Source organism: Nyctereutes procyonoides, unplaced genomic scaffold (genome assembly GCF_905146905.1).
Source record: "Nyctereutes procyonoides isolate TBG_1078 unplaced genomic scaffold, NYPRO_anot_genome, whole genome shotgun sequence".
NCBI classification, from domain to species: Eukaryota; Metazoa; Chordata; class Mammalia; order Carnivora; family Canidae; genus Nyctereutes; species Nyctereutes procyonoides.
The window spans coordinates 55036548-55054105 of record NW_026575125.1 but is presented as its reverse complement, the minus strand read 5'-3'; the positions used below and the strand labels follow the sequence as shown (position 1 = coordinate 55054105).

The following is a 17558-nucleotide window of genomic DNA, read 5'->3' as shown; positions in this document are numbered from 1 at the left end:
GATTTCCATCTATCCAGCAGAGAAAAAAGAAAAAAAAGCCTTTTCTACTTGTTCTTCCCACATGATTGTGGTTTCCATCACCCATGGCACATGCATGTTCATTTATATGAACCCTACAGCAAAATAAGTGGCTATTAATAAAGTGGTTTCACTACTGAAAGAAAGAAAGAAAGAAAGAAAGAAAGAAAGAAAGAAAGAAAGAAAAAACAGGCTTAGACAAAGGAATTCATTCAACTATCCCAGGAGAGGAGGCCAGAAGAGAACCTAGATCTTCCAACTCACAGTACAAAAAATGTTTTTCTTCTAATAAAAAAAATGGCTGAGTGCTTCTATGTGTCAGAGGTAAATCTAAGTTTTTACATATACTAACTTATTTGATCCCCATTTTGAAAATGAAGAAACCAAGGTGTGAAGAGATGAAGTGATTGCTGAAGGTCACAGAGAGCCAGAATGAAAACCCAAGTAATTTGACTTTGGAACCAGTGCTCTTGGGCTGCCTGGGTGGCTCAGTGGTTGAGCGTCTGCCTTTAGCTCAGGGCGTGATCCTGGGGTCCTGGATCAAGTTTCACATCAAGTTCCCTGCAGGGAGCCAGTTTCTCCCTCTGCCTGCGTCTCTGCCTCTCTCTGTGTCTCTCATGAGTAAATAAGTAAAATCTTTAAAAAAAAAAAAAAAGAACCAGTGCTCTTAATCTCTGCTCTCCACAGCACGTCCTCATGCCCCACAGGATCAAAGAACCTCCATGATATAGCAAGGCATATAACAGTGTATATATTACCATAAAAAGAGAAAAGTGAATATATACATATATGCTTATATATCCATAGAACATTTCTGTGGAAGGACTCCCTGGATGCCTATGCAGAGGAAGCCAATGGTTGGAGGGAAGGAGCAGGAGGGAAGTATTTCACTGTGCACCCACTTACATCGTTTAGATTTTGATCATGTGAATGTATTTCTTATTCAAAAATAAAATAGGTTGGGCAAAGCTATGCTGGGATCACTCTTACCCTTACAGATGCTTTTCAATGCTGGGCCAAACTTTTCCCAGAAATCAAGTTTGCAACATTTAGGTGATCATATAGTTTTGGCTCTTCAGGAACCCTATAGGCAGTGAGGAAAAGTGGAGGACATCAGGAGCAAGGACTTCTTCCTAAACTAGGAAAAGCAAGGTCAGACCTATACCTATACCTGCCATCTGCCAGAGGAAGCAACTTGGAATGGAAGTTCTGACCCTGAGAAAGTATCTTATTTTATTAGAAACAACAAATACCCCCCGTTTGCTTCAACGTGGATGGAACTGGAGGGTATTATGCTGAGTGAAGTAAGTCAATCGGAGAAGGTCAAGAGGGCTGGGGAAACTGTGTGGCTGCTTCTTGGCAGGACTTCGGCAGTTCAGCCTTCCCTAGCCACCTCTTTAAACTCTCAAACATGAAGAACAGAAGGTGTCTCTCATTTTTCCTCTAGTTTCCCCACTCTAGAAACTGTCTAATCCCCCAGACAATACCATAGTCATCCAATAGGTTTTAGCATCACAAGTGAAAAACAACACTTTCAGTTAAGCTCCCTAAGCCAATCAGGGGGCCATAAGAAAATAAGTAGTGGCAGGACAGATGAAGAAGGACACAAAAGGCCATCTTCCCCAGTGTCTAACACCCAATGCATGAGCTCCACAAATTATTCCATATCCTTCCTCTCACCACTCAGTCTCAGTGTATCTCTCCAGGGCTCAGAAAGGCAAAAATAAACAAGCTAGAAAGGCTCCAGGAAATCTGGCCCACCTCAAGAGTCTGTGGTGTACAAGGAAGAACACACTAAGTGAGAAAAAGTCAGCTCAGCTGAGATTTAATCTACATCAAGGCCAGGTGAGAATCAGCCAAGATGGTCTCAAGGGACTCTCCCAGCTTTGGTTCTTGGATTTCCTCTATCTTATCCCTCAAGAATTGGTAAAATACTCCACAGATCAAGGCCCTCAAACATTTTCTCAGATAACCTTTTGACCTAAACCCTTATGCAGGTCAGCCACACAAAGCTTCTATACCCAGGAAGCTATGAGAAGGTGGAGGTAGCCAAGGTGGATCAAGTGTTTTCAGGGACCCTTCTGAAGTAGCTTAAGTGGGCAGAACAATTGCCTCTTACAATATAGCTTAGAATCTTCTCCAATGCTTCACCACTTCCAACATACAGGAGACGAGTAGGATGTGAGCTGCCGTAGAAAGGATGAAAGGTCAGTCAGTGTGCCTCTCATGGGCAAGCAGGGCACTGCTGGGAAGGGTAGGCCCCAAGTAGCACCCCATTTTCTTGCTATGTGTCAGAGATAAACCTAAGTTTTTAATACATATTAACTTAAGCTGCCACCAGCAGCTTCCTTTGGCACTGTAATTCTGGCTAGTAACTTGGGACTATAGAAGGAACACTGAACAGATCTGAAAGCATTGTTTCTAATCCTGAATCCACCACTGCCTATTCCTATATCCTCAGGCTGGTCCCTCCCTTCTCTGGACCTCAGTATCCCCAACTGTAAAGTGGAGCCAATACTGATTAAAAAGAAGAGTAGAGGGAAGGAGTGAGAAATAAAGCAAAGACAAGCTCCTGAATTACCTAAACTATCTGTAATAATGACCTGGATGGATTCTTAACAATCCAAACAGGAGCAACACATTTTACAAGGCATGTTCCACATCCTTTGCCATAATGAATTCTTGCACCCAAGAATCCTAAGATTTACATGTAAGCCCATTTTACAGACCAGAGAACTGAGCCTTAGAACTTTGCCCACAATGTATAGGGTAAGGAAAAACCTGAACTTGAGCTACATATTGTAGTTCCTGACCCACTCCCTTAAACAAAGCAGGTGAAATGACCCTGAGCATAAAATGAAATAATATACTCTCTCAGGGTCAGAACTGCCATTCCAAGTTGCTTCCTCTGGCAGGTGGCAGGTATAGGTGGTCTGACCTTGCTTTTCCTAGTTTAGGAAGAAGTCCTTGCTCCTGATGTTCTCCACTTTTCCTCACTGCCTATAGGGTTCCTGAGGAGCCAAAACTATATGATCACCTAAATGTTGCAAACCTGATTTCTGGGGAAAGTTTGGCCCAGCATTGAAAGGCGTCTGTAAGGGTAAGAGTGATCCCAGCATAGCTTTGCCCAACCCAATACCATGAGGTTTCCTTCCCATGACTCACTTTTCTTTCTATGGCTACTGTGATAGGAGTCAGGCCTGGTTGTTCATGGGCATTGACACTAGATTAAGGATGGGGGTACAACTTTGTGGCTGAAGAATAAGTATATCTGCAAAGCATTTTCTCAACTCTTAGTCTATATGAGTCTTGCAAGCATCTGAGGGATATACTGGCTATTTTGCCCATAGATCAAATAAGACCCAGACAGAGGAGGGAAACCTGACTGAGGTAGACCCTAAGCTGCAGAATAGTAAATGAATTCATGTTTCTTGATCTTAAGTCCAAAGTTGAGAAATGAGCATAAGCCTGTCACAGTCAACAGTATCCTGCCCAAGAAGCTCTGAGGATACTGCTTTGAAGTCTGCCACAGCAGACCTGGCACACTCTAACCACCTGTTTCATTGCTTCATGCCCTTCAATCCAGACCCAGTCTAGGGTTCTCTCTTTCCAGTTCCAGCCTTTGGTTACTAAAGGCCAGAAAGGCCTCCCCAGGACATCCTGACCTGGTTTCCAGCTTGAGAACCTCTAAAAATAGCAGGTCCTCATTAGTGGGGCCAGATGGCTCAAGCTGTTATGGCCTAGGGGTAGGGCTGTGGTCATTAAGAAAGTGGCTATTCAAGAGGCCTGAGGTGATCTCTGAAAATGGTTCACTATTCTTTTGACCCAGAAAACCCTACAAAATCATGCAAAGCAAGACGTTCAAATATTTGTGTTCACTTCAAGAACACACATGAAACTGCCCAGGCCATCAAGGATATGCATATCTGAAAAGTCACCAAGTATCTGAAGGATGCCACTCACTACAGTGATTGACTTGGTAGGGGGGTCCAGGTCAAACAGAGGGGCTGGACACAGGGCCAGTGGCCCAAAAAGAGTACTGAATTTTAACTGCACATGCTTAAAAATGCAGATAGTAATGCTGAACTTAAGGGCTTAGATGCAGATTCTCTGGTCATTGAGCATACCTAGGTAAACAACCCCCCTAAGATGTGGCATAGAAATTATAGGGCTCACAGTCAGATTAACCCATACATGAGCTTTCCATGACACATTGAGATGATCCTTACTGAAAAAGAGAAGATTGTTCTTAAACCAGAAGAAGAGGTTGCACAGAAGAAAAAGATATCCCAGAAGAAATGGAAGAAACAAAAACTTATGGTCTGAGAGTAAATAGTAAATTCTGCATAAAATAAATGCAAATAAAAGTTTTAAAAAAAGAATGTGGTTGTTCTCTCTACCCACCACTGACTCAGGAGAAGTTGGGCCTCTGCACTCCCCTTATGCATCCCACCACTTCCTCTCACATCATCCCACCCATAACTTAGATATACTTGCTCTGGTGTAAATTGTTACTTTACTCCCAAAAAAATGAAGTTTAATATTCAGTCACTTTAGGTTTTCTAGGACATTATTCATAATTATATTATTCCATGATGGTTTGTAAGTAGATTGGGGGATAGAGGAGCAGGCTCAAGTTTTCTTAATTGATCAGTAACAATTTATCTTCTCTGTTCTCCTCCATCTGCTTATTAGCTCAACATCTGAGGGCTTAGTTATAAATTTTCTTTTGCCTTGAAGAGCCTGCTATAACACATGCCATCTTGTATTCATTTTATTCCTGAGCTCACTGCCCTCTGAAGCCTGATTTCAGGGATAAAGGAAAGGAAAGCCAGAGCAAACTGATAAAGGCCCATCAGATGAGGCCAGTGCCCTTTGTGCCCAGTTGGAAAGCTGGGACAGCAAGTTGGCCTAAGGGTCAGCATATGTTCTGGATCAGCGTGTGTCCCACCGGGATGTGTACCACAGGTGTGTTCAAATGTGTCTCATGGGGAGAGGGTGGTTTGTCCAAGTAAGTCCTTAAAAGTGCATCTCAGGGATAGGAGTGTATGTCTTGGGAGTAGAACATATCTAAATGTGCATCTCAGCATGCCCTATGTATATTTGGGTGTGTAGTTGTGTTTTATATGCATGCATGCATGCATGTCTACACATACAAATTTACATAAGAACGCATCATGTTTGTCTTTGTGTGTATACCATGCCTGTATGGAGTATGTCCAAGTATGAGTATATCCCATGGTTAACTAAATGTGTATGCTCCAAGCATGTCAGTGTGAAAGTGTACTCCACACGTGTATTCCATATACCTCCCAAATATACCTCACAGAAAGAAAACCTCCAAACTGAACATGAAGGACCATAGCATCTATGGCCACACTTCTGCATTTGGCAAGGCCTCTCATGCATTCCTGGATGATATGATTTTTGAGTGGACATACCATAGGTCAAATAGATGTATCTGAATTGCCAATTAGTTCAATGCCAACCTAGCCAAAATTATCTAGTGGCATCTGTCTGGTTTTATCTGCTACTGACTAGCTTTTATAATAAGACCTAGATAGAATCAAAGTGCAAAAGGCATCTTTAGAACAATCTCCTTGCCCAAGACCACTTGGTATGGGTGGATTGATAACAGTTAACTACATGCTAAGCTCTTCCTTGCACACCTCTGCTTTTAAGAGGCAGCACTGATCTGAGTCAATATGAGCAATTCTCTGAGTTTCAATTTCCTTAGCCATAAAATGGGACATAATCCTGGCCTTGCTCACTTTATACGGTTGTGGAGAAAGGACAATGTGGCAGGACTATACAATAGTTCTTACCTTCTTGCTCTGCCCCCTGGAGCAATAAGAATCTTCCAAACAAAATGATGCAGACAATGGTGAAGAGTGTTTATTTGTTCTAAGTAGGTCGTTTGCGAGAAGCCTACAATTTCTAAAACAAATCTTAATCATATCATGAGAACCCACTCCTGCTCATCATAAATCCTAGCCAAGGACTTAGGGGCCAAGAATTGATTTTTAATTGCCAAGTGCCTAGATGGTTTTGATTTGATGGACTTGAGAAGGCACTAAATAAAAACACAGCTAATTCTGGCTTTCTTCCAAGCTCCTCTTTTAGTTTTGCAGGAGACAGGGAGAGAGAAAGCCAGTCTGCTATTCATAGCAATATGTGTGTGGCCTAGTGGGGGAGATGGAGCTGAGGGTAAATAAAAGAAAGCTTCCTATAAAAAAAATTCCAGCTATCCACCAAGGACCTAAGACATGTGCCAGGTCATAGGACTTTTATACTTTTAAGTGAGGGAAGTAAAATAGAGTCCTTCATGCTGTGATGGAGAAATAAGGCAAAAATACAATGGTATTTGTTCAAGGTCACCCAGTAACTAAGTTCATCTTTGCAAGCCCCTCTTAATTTATGTGTATGTCTTTCATTAACAAACCTTTAAAAAGGACCTACTGAGTGTCAGTTCCCTCCATTATAGCAGTCACACAGATTTCTGCCCCAGAGAGTTCTCGGGGATTTTCAGCACCAATTAACAGAAAAAAAAAAAAAACTAACTCAAAGAATCTAAGTACCTTGTCCAAGGACACAGAGCTAAAATATGACAGTTTACTAGTTCAGTCACCCTTTGCTTCCCATCACACCACACAGGTTTCCTTCACCATCCCTGAAAGTCAAGAGCAGCTTGTAAGTCACAGGCCCAGAAACTCACATCCTTGCTAGGCAACGTTCTAGTTCTAGTACTACTACAAACATACTGTGTTTCCTTGGGCAAGTCCCTTCTCTTTCTGGGCCTAGTTTTCCAGCTTCCACAATGAGGGAATTAGATTCAGAACAGCTGCAATACTTCTTTTCTAGAAGATACAGCTGTCTGGAATGACTTTAAATGGCACTAACTTCCAGAGTTTGAACCCAGATCAGTTACATGATAATAACTCTTTGAGCCTCATTTTTCTCATCTGTAAAATGATAATCCCTGCCTTTCCAACTTCACAGGGCCACAGAGATCAAGCAAGATAATTTGTAAAACCCAATGATCAGTGTAAGACAATGTTCAAGAGGGAGAGTCAAGAATCAAGTGAGCATCACTAGCTCCAGTTGCCTTTCTCTAAATCCAAGTACAGAAAGTGTCTATGTGCATTCTGTGCAATAAATCTTCCTGAGCCCTCCTGTGCAATTCAACCTAGATTCTTAAGACAAACACCTCGCTGGTTGCAAGATCCAAAGGAAATTAAGAAGTCCTTCTACTCCCTTTGGGCCCTAAGCATAATTTTGCCTTTGTTCTGAGCCCTCCCTTTATACTAGGTCTACCACAGCCTCTCCTAGGGATGCCTGGCTCCCTCCTGCCTGCCTCTTTCCCAATGCCAAAGCACCCACTACTGCCCAGCCCTCCTGCCAACCAGAAGGGTTCACAGAGGGAGGAGGAAGGAAGAGAGTGGGTGGAGGAGAGGCTGTGGGAGGTACAGCTAAAAGTAGCTGCTGTTTTTAGGCACCACATTCTGAGGGGGTGGAGGGTGGGCTCTTAGCACATCCTTCCTGCAGCCAGCTGGGCATGGAGGTGCATGGCTCCCCCTCCTCTAATGAAGGCAGGCAGGCAGAGACCAGAGCTGCCAGAACTAGTCCCAGAGCTGGCTATGGATATGCAGTGCTGGCCTCTTCTGGGCCCTGAGGGTGGATGGTTGCACAGAACAGAGCTGCATCTAGGGCTCCCCTGCTCAGGAGAACTAATGTTGTCTGCAGGAAATTCTATGATTCCTCGTTCCTCATCTCACTGCCTGGTACCCCAAGGGCTACTGACAGGCCTGCTCTCCTCCAGGAGGTTATATAATACTACTGTTTTCCCAGTTTCTCTGTCAGCTTGCTTTCTCCAGCCAGATTTGAGAGGTTATTCAGGTCTCTGATCCAGCCAAAAGAGCCCTGAGCCAGCACCCTATAACAGAGGTAGCAGGTTACAGAGGATAAAGGCTTGATTTGAGGAGTCAGGAACCCATGCCCATCACTGAAACCTTGGACAAGTCCCTTTTCCCTTCAGTGCCTTAGTTTTCTCACTTATAAAATAGGAAATAGAAAAGGGAAAGGGAGGCATGTTGCAGATCTCCAAGGCATTCTTATCTCTGTCTCTCTGTGATTCTCTGTGAATGCTGGCCACTTAAATGAAAGAACCCTCTCCACCCCACCAAAGCTGTCCTATCTTCCAAGCAGTCTGTCTGCACTGAGCAGGGCCATCCCTACTCTCTTAATCCCAATTTCCCTAGTAACTAAGGTCTGCACTGGCAAGATGATTACCTCAAGACTCTGTCTTCCACCTCTGTCCCTAGGCCCATTTCAACCATATTAGTTCTGCTTTTTCCTGTTCTATATAGAAGTTTCTGGCTCAAATTTCATTTGAGAACATGGTTATTCTGTTGAATCCACTCCTCATTAAATCCACTCTTGAACTTACCTTCTAAGCTTCCTCCTGAGTTTCCCTCTCTATTAGTGGAACCCTTTCAGTTCTGAGTCATGACCGCATTATGACCAGGGTCCACTATGCAGACTAAGCTAGAAGAAGTGCAGGATGTGGTATCAAGAGTCCTGGGTTCTAGGTCAAGATCTACCACTTTCTGAACTGTGTGATCTTGAGTAAAACACTTAATCTTTTATCTATAAGAGGCAGTTCAGGAAGCTTAGGAGAAAGGGGGAAAGGGCCAACCTGGAGGAAAAGGAAATATTAAGGGAAGGGTGTGTTTGAGGTAAGTTCTTTCTTGCCCTTATCATTCTTCTGTGCTAGTTTCCCCCTGACAAAAATTGGCCATTTGGTCTTTGAGCATCAAGGTCAAGAGTTGGTAGCAGAGAAGAGGGCAAGTTATGCATCTATAGCAGAGACATAGTGTATGGAAGGCAGACCTTCAGTAGGAAATAAAAACACTGGAAATGGTCTTAGAACCCCTGGATGCCAGGCATAGCTATAGCTCTGTTCCAACCTTGCTGCCAGAACTTGATCAAGGCCCTTCCCCACTAGGCCTCAGTTTCCACGTCATTATAATGAGGAGTGGATTCAACATAAGAACAGAGCCAAATACAATTAGGAAGGCAAGTCTAAAAAAAAAAAAAAGGAAGGTAAGTCTAATACCCCCAAAATTACCTTATATATTCCAAGTCTGCTAAAAGGGATCTTTGGATTACCTGCCGGTTTTGAATAAAAATATTCTTAATCATTTTGATAATTTTTATTAATTACAAAGTAAGCATATGTCATTAGAGCCAGAAGAAATCTGTGAAGCTATCTAATCCTCCTAGCCTTATTTGCAGATGAGGAATCCAAATTTTAGAGGGGAGAAGTAATTTACCCAAGGTCACCCAGCAAATGAACAGAATCTCCCCCACTATTAAAGCAAATGCACAGGGACTTTTTCCTGAATGGTTCAAACAATCTCATGGCTGACAATTTTAAATCCAAAAAGGTCCCCAGACTACTCACTCTTTAGGGTTGAGTCCTTTTCAGACTGGGTACGAGTCCCTCAAATTTGTCAAGGCCTCCACAATCCTAGAATAAAATCTCACCATCTGCAAAGTCTGCCTATTCACATGTGTGATAAGCTAGATTCAGGCTGATCTGACATTTCCTTTCAACATAGCAGTCATTCTCATCCCTGGATGTATTCCTGTCACCTCACAGAGCTTTTAAAAAATATTGATGCCAAGGCCTCATCAGATCTCCCCAAGAGATTCTGTGAATTGTTAGTATTGTTAACTTCTCAGGTGATTCCAATGTGTAGCCAAGGTTGAGAACCACTGGTTAATAGAAACAATTCCGCCAACAAAGGGAAACATGCACAAACATTTTCTTGAACTTTTTGAAAACCAATTATATTGTTTTAAAGCTACATCTATGATGTCCTGTTTTTCCAAAAAGGGGAAAACAAACTGATGGTACACAGAATCTACAGTTGTGTGCACTAGCCCTCAGCAAATCCTGGGCCCAGTTAAGAAACACAGTTTAAAAAAAAAAAAAGAAAAGAAACATATAGTTTCTGGGTACTGAAAGAAAATAGGGAATTCTGGAGCCTGCAATAGGATTTACCAGGATTAACATGCCAACTGACTCATACTCCTTTTTCTGATGAGGTCATTGGTTTGGTAGATGATTACTATTAACCTAGTATACACTTGATGTCTACAGAGCATACAGCAAATCTCTCATGCCACATTATCCTCATTAACACATCAGTAGGATAAATGATGGTAAAATCCAGTGGATTCTGCACTTGCTGACCAGATATATACAAAATTAACAGACTGTAACTCCAAGACGGGACTCTGGGTGAAATTAACTCCAACATATTGAACATTTCTTTGGATCAATAATTCAGATTATACTTATTCAGTTTCCAAACAATGCAATGCTAGAAGAAACTGCTAATTTGTTTCATGGCATAAAGAAAAAGTAATTAACCCTCCCCCCCCAAAAAAAAACATGGGCCAACCAAATGAAATAAAATTTAACTGATGCAATACTAGAAGGGACTGTTAATTTGTTGCACAGTATAAAGAAAAAAATTTAAAGCCCATAAGAAGCTAGAATTGACTAACCAAACAAAATAAAATTTAATGAATATGGCTCAAAAAAACCCTCAAAAACCCAATTCCACAACAGAATAGAAGCCTGGACTAGACAGCAAAGCGTTTCAGCCTATAGTCCAAAAAGGTAATATAGTGGTTCTTAATGCTGACTGCATGACTCTGGGGAGCCTTAAATTTTTAATTTAGGGGGGAAAAAGCTGCCAGAGACCTATCCTACACCAATTAAATCAGAATTTCTCAGAGTGAGGAACTGGCATGGATATTTAAAAACCCCCCAACTGATCTGAATGTTCAGGGAGGGTTGAGAACCAGTAGAAGGCAACATTATTAGATATTTCACAGACAGATCAAAGTCCCTTTGTACTTAATCCTGATCAAGTAGCCCCTGGAGTAGCATAATCAGTTGTGGGCAGCATATTTTTAAAGAAATATAGAAAAATAAGAGTTACTTTGAAAGGAAAGACAATTGTATGAAAACTGCAATTCCTTCAAAACATTCTGTATTTTAGGCTTCACCAATACACACTGCCTTTCTCTTTAAAGATCCAAAATATTGAGTTTTCATAAGACTAAAGGGAACTCTTTTATATATATTCAAGATTTAAAAAAAACCATTTTACTGAATATGGAATTCTGTGCAAAATTGCTCTAAGAATGAAAAGTATGAAAAAGAACTAAAAATGTGAGTAAGCTGAGGAAGCTAGTATGACTTCAGAAGTGACTCACACACCTCCCTCTCCACCTGACTTCATTCAGCTTCACACTAGCTGGGAATGATCAACTCTGACTCTCCCCACTCTCTATTTGAAAGGCATCCCACCAAAGTCTCTGACCTTTATTTACCTCATCTGTAAAGCAGGAAATAACAATCATCCCTTATACACTTCACAAGGCTGATGTGATGCACAAAATTTAGAAAAGACGTGAACTTGCTATGTAAGCTCCACAGACTCATGCACTGACAAGGGATTACTAGTACTATTATTACTGGACTGTATCCCAAGTCTTCTCTATCCTCTAGGCCCTTTTCCCTTAATAGCCATATTGTGCTTTGGTGCCAGGGTAAAGCATGTTTAACTAAATGTTCTTGAGAGCTAGACCCACCTAATGACAGGAGACACTCTGGGCAGATATCAGAAGAACTAGCTTTGATCAAGGATTCTTAGAAAGCCAGAGCCTCAGCTTGCCTAGAACAAGTTGCAGAACTAGAACTAAGGGCTATAGAGTATAAGATTCCTTGCATCCATCCCACTTCTTGGGGCAAAGCTCCTAGGGCTGGATCCAGAAGCTTTGTGTAAGATCTTCTGAGGACATAGTTAATTTGGGAGGATAGTTTCAATTCTCAATTATGTCCTTGTCCAGAGCAAACACTCCACAAGCCAAAGGGAGCAGGGGCCACAATAACAGACAAAGGCCAGGAAGACATGGCTTGGCTCCATTCCTGCAACTGTGAGACTGTGCTCTCTAGTCATAGCCAGGCACTCTCAATCTGGGCCTCACCACAGGGCAGAAGAGGCTCACTGGGATCTCTCAACTCCCTAAAAACTTAATCACCCACACAAGTGAATGAGAGAATCAGCCAAGGCCCAAGACCTGTTCACCAGGCCCACAATCAAAATGGCCTTCCTAATTTGCCCAGCCTTCCCATTTGGAAACTACTCAGAGACCACTGACATAGAAACAAAATCCCCCAAATTCCACACTGCAGTCTGCCTGGGCAGGGTTCCCTAAGCCACAAACAAAATTGGGGCAAACTAGGCAACTGCTTCCTACCCCCACCAATGGGGGGAAAGCACTGCTCAGTTTATTCCCCCACCATACTATCCCTTCACCTCCTCCCTGCCTCAGCCAAAAGTCAGAGTGAAAAAAATATTTTTCAGGGTCTACAGACTTCTTTGCATTAAAGCTCGACTGTGAAATGATTCAGTCAATCTTAAGAAGCCGTTTGGAGGAAAGGAGAAAGGAATTTGAACCCAGGAATTTTCCAATAAACAGTCCCCATGGCTGGAATGAGGCTAGGCTCTGTATGCCTTCTGTGGATATGTTTTCTAGGCACTTGCAGGCAATGAGGCTCTTGCTTTTTCTTTGTCCACTTCCCCAAAAGCATCTCTCCAAGTCTTTATAGGCTCCAGCGCCCTTTCTCCAGAGGCCTTCCTGCCTGGGCCTTTAAAGGGTGGGCTCTGGAGCTCGGCAGGAGCTGAGTGACGTAGGAGGTTGCTAGGATACTGATAAAGGGCTGTTCTTGAATCCCCAGGAGGAGAGCGGGGAGGGAAAATTTCTGAGCTGGAATTTTGTCCTAAAAGCAAAAGCTTATCCATTATCCAAGGAGGTCAGAGAGGAGGAAAGGAAGCTAGAAACTTGGGAAAAGTTGGGACAATCAGAGATGAAAAATCCTCTTCTCTTCCTACTCCTCCTTCTCCCACCACCCGCCCACTTTGAGCAGGGATGGGGGCAGGCTAGAGGAGGCTGTTATCAGAGGGGAGAATAAATGAAGAAAGGAGAGGGAAGAATAAAAAGTTAAAATGTAGAAGGTTCCTTCCACTCCTCTGGGATGCATTTTTCATTTTCTCCCACTCTTTTCTTTTTGCATATCCTCACAAGTCTGAAGGAGAAATGCCAAACCTTTAGGATTCACACAAGTAAAAAGTCACACTGCCAACTTTGGTTCTCTACTTCCCAAACTCCCTTTTAGCTGCTCTTGGGTGGCCTGCCATCTGGCTAGCAACATCCCCTTATTTACTTATAGATAAGTTAATTTGAAAAATGCTTACCCATTTTGTCAGTTAAATTACAGATGGAAAGGCTCAGTCAAGCAACCCCTTTAGCCTAAGGGGTTGTGCGGTGGGGGCAAAGTATTGTAGGGAAAATACCCATCCATTCTGGTGCCAGTCAAATCTTTATAGGCCCTAGCACAAGGAGGCCATTCAGAACTATGGAACACTCAATGCATGCCCTGCTGCTTTTCCTCATTCTTAGCACAACCAACCCCTACCCACATTCAAGAGTGTGCACCCTCTCCTCTCCATACACACAGAAGGGTGTGCATACACACCCACAAACATACTGCCACATATCCTACACACATACATTTCCAAAGTTTCTCTGCCAAGGGTCTGTCAGGCACTCAGAGACGAAGGTTGTGGCATTTCATGACACTACTTTGCCACAAACCTGGCTCAAAGACTAGCCTTAGAGAACCCTTGTCACCTTAAAGGGGAAAAAAAGCAAAAAGCATTCCATTGTTGTAGTCCAGTTTTCTTCCCACATAGCTAGATAAAAAAAAGTCTCTTAGGTACAATTTAAATTTCTCCAGATACCAGCAACCAGGTATTCTTCCCCCTCCCCATCACTCATTGATTAATATTTCATTTTCTTTTTTACTTGTTCTTTCCAGTTCATCTTCCTCTGATTTCAAGTGCCTATGGGCTCCCAAAATCATTGAATGCAATAACCTGGAGGTCACCTAGTCCAACCATCCCCAAGTGCCAATGTTATAGGGAACCCCAAACACATTGAGAAGGAAAAAAATGCTCAAGGTAAAATAACTACTCAAAAGAGAGAACCCAAGTATGTAGCTGATCAGCCTAGATATTTTCTAGTCCAACATGTCTCTAAACAAAGTGCCCAACCAAAATAAAAGCTTACTTTATAGAATATCTCTGGAGGTAAGGGTATGTAGTGGGACGGGGGATCACAAGATTCTCTTTGCAAAGAAACAAGTTCAGTTCAATCCAGCCCCACTCCCAACAAAAGAACCAAAGAGTAAATAACAAGAATCAATACCACCAAACTTCCCAGATCATGCTTATACCATGGTACCAATAGAATTTAAAAAAAAAAAGTCTTTAAGTCTTTTACCCACACAGAGCCAAGAGCACACCCTGGGGCTCAAAACCTCTTCTGAGACCATTAAATAATCCTCTCTGGGTTCTGAGATCAGGACAATTTCAAGAGCTCCCTTCACAGTTCCCTTCCCTTCATAATCATTTCCAAAGAAACTGAACAACAGGACATGGAACTTGACAGCACAATGCAGGCAGATTTGTACATCACACATGAGCAGCCACCCACACGGGTGTAGGGGAAACATGCATGTAGACTGTATGCACCTGATTCATTGCTACATGGGCCAGAAACAGCACTATTTCAAGTCAGGTAAACACAGAATGAGAATACCTGCCAATTAGCGGATGGGGGTAGGGGGATAATAAATATCATGCACATTGGCAGCAGAGATAATCTTTTCCTGGCTTTTCCAAAGGCGCTTTCTCAGCAAAAAGAGAAAAATAAAAATAATAGCAATAATGACAGCAACCACCACCACTATCATCTAATACAGACAAGCAAATATATGTCAAAATTGAATGTTGTTTCTAAATCATGTTTTCCCCAGCTCTCATCCCATTCCATCCAGATTTTGGGGGGGATGTGGGGAGGAGTTCTCAAAACTCTTAATTTAGCATGATACATACTTTCATTTTATTATGGAAATCTTTCAATTAGAGAGACCTCTGATCTTTAAAGAACAAGGAAGCAAACAAAACCCACCACTTTCTCATTAGCACTAGCAAATTCTATTTTAAATGCAGTTCAGGAACATCATTGCAAATAAGATTATCCAAAAGAGGCATATACAAATACTATTATTCCCAAGGTGGGTAAAGAGTTAGCTTTTGTTGTTTGTTAGAGGACACACAGAGAAAATCCACAAACTCAAATCCAGGGGTACAATCTTCTTTGGGAAAAAGAACCCAAACAGCTCTTGTCAGTGTCTCGTCTTGCCAATTCATAAAGATCAGAGAAGGCTTCTATGTCTCAGTCCATAATTCCAAAGAAACTGACATTTAATGCCTTAAAAAATGTTTTTAAAGGTGGCTTTTTTCCAAATTGGAAACTATGAATTGAACCATGGACAGCAAATTGAGTCAAAGGACAATCACCAACTGCCAGCTCAATGCACCCCACTATATCACTTCTCAAATTCTCACTTCTCATTAGAAACTAAAGAACCATTTTCCCTAAACTCATTCTTTGTATCAATTTTTTTCCTCTTAACATCCAATGTAGGACTCTTTCCTAAAATGTCAAAAATCCATCACGCTCTTCCCACAACAATCCTTGTCCAAAAACAAACCCAAATTCACTCCCGATGGCAAGAGACAATTTTTGACCAGAATTTCCTGATGGAATTTAAAGGTAGCTTTCAAGAAAATGAATTGACAAAACACAAACAGCAAGGCCACTGTTAAGGATGCAGATCTTGCTCCATGAACGTCACATAGATGGAGAATGCACACACATGCAGACTTAAATAGAATGCATTTCTTCATCAACAATTTTACTCAAGCAATAAGCAACTACATTCACAGGCATATTTAAAAGACAAGACATGACAAAAGATTTAGGGAGAGATAATATACCAACGTCATACATATCACAGCGAGGCCATGTTGAAGCTCAAAACGTTTTCCCCCCTGAGTAAAAATTCTTGCTCTTTCCCTTTCTTTCCCTGTCTCTGTCTCTTTTTTATTCTCGGTGGTCTCGGGATGAAATCAAAGCGAGAGTTCGCAACAGCTCAGGAAGCTGGTCTCCATTCAGCGCGTTCCCAGGAAAAACATGAGTATGACATTGACAAGCAGGAGGACTACAATCACGGCAAAAACAACTACAGTTTGCACATCCAGGGTCATGGTGCAATGCAGAACACTGTAGTGTTCCAAGTGGGGGGCCGGCAGATTGGGAGATGTCAGTCTCTGTTCTGTCAGACTGTCCATACAGCCACCATGCTAGAAAGGAGAGGAGGAAGTCTGAGGGTTGGGGAAGGGCTGGGTTTGGCGCCCGAGTTTGGTATGGGGTGGGGGGATGGGGACAGGGGAGATTGCTTTCTCCCTCCTCAGGATTAAGCTGATCTTTCTTCCCTAGCTGAGAAATCTTAGCTCGCGCTGAAGTCAGCAGAGTCCAGCATTCTCTCTCGGGCGCCAAGGAAAAGGCAAAATTCTGGCTTTCAAAGGGAAAGGCGGGAGGAACCAGTGCGAGGTTCTCCGGCGCTGGCTCGGTTGTCTGTCCGGACGTGCGTCTGTCCACCTGCCTGGCTACAGGTCAGTCTCGGTCTCCCCTACACCCTCTAGGTCGCTCGCTTTCCTAGCTCCTTCGTTTTTCTAGCCTGCTTGCTTGCTTGCTCTCTCCGCGGGGGTCCCAGCTACCAGCCTCTCATTTAAATCCTGCCTCGCTGGCTCTCTCCCTCTCCTCTCCCCACCCCCCAGCCTGTAGGCGGTGTTTTTATTCACCTAGTGACTGTGGGCGCCTGCGTGGGGCGCGGCCGGAGCTGCTGACAGTTCCCTCGGCCAATAGCTGATGCTATAGTCGCGCGTTTACTCGCTGGGTGGGGCGGGACTTCAGCTGGCGTGCTAGCGCAGTCAGCCAATCAGAGAACTAAAGCTTCCCCTGCCCCGACCCACTAGCGCGAGCTAATGATGGCTGGCTCTAACGTGGGTGTGGGGAGCTTGTTGGGAGTGGGTTGACAGAGACACTGGGAGAGGAAAAGGGAGGGTGCGCACAAAAGTGGGAGGAAAGGAGAGGGCGTGACAAGGAGGGAGGGAAGGAGGAATAAAGGGAAGACTATGGAAAGCAGGGGAAAAGAGAAGGAAAAAAGGTAAGGATGGAGATGAGATAGGGGATAGGTGAAGAAAGAGAAGGATGAAGGAAAATAAGGGAAAAAAGGTTGAAGAAGAGGGACAAGGAATGGGAAAAAAGGGATAGGTATGTGGGGAGGAGCCATGCCTTAGCACCCAGTTTTTTTGGAGTCTGGGCCAAGGAGAAAGCAAAGGTTTCTTTGGCCACTCCCTAAGTATTTGCAGGCAACTCATAATTAGCTATACACACACATTCAAAAAAACATTGCTGTCACAGAACCACAAGGAAAGACTACAAGTTATCCAAAATCCAATTCTGTTTGGCTTTCTCTGAGACCCCTG

At 42.9% G+C, this 17558-nt stretch overlaps 1 protein-coding gene across 7 annotated transcripts in view; it reads right to left on the bottom strand.

Moving 5' to 3' along the window:
- Window positions 1-17558, bottom strand: part of ARHGEF9 (Cdc42 guanine nucleotide exchange factor 9) — a 208458-nt gene that overhangs the window by 148856 nt on the left and 42044 nt on the right. Inside the window, exon 1 of one of the 7 annotated variants that reach the window (XM_055338828.1) lies at window positions 16005-16167. The exons of 3 other annotated variants lie outside the window; for them this stretch is intronic. In XM_055338828.1, coding sequence (XP_055194803.1) covers window positions 16005-16013 — 9 coding nt within the window. In that variant the 5' untranslated portion in view covers window positions 16014-16167. Of the gene's footprint in view, window positions 1-5843; window positions 5956-9481; window positions 9884-16004; window positions 16168-17558 lie in introns of those variants that run through there. 3 more of the 7 variants (XM_055338829.1, XM_055338830.1, XM_055338833.1) reach the window with 3 other exon arrangements.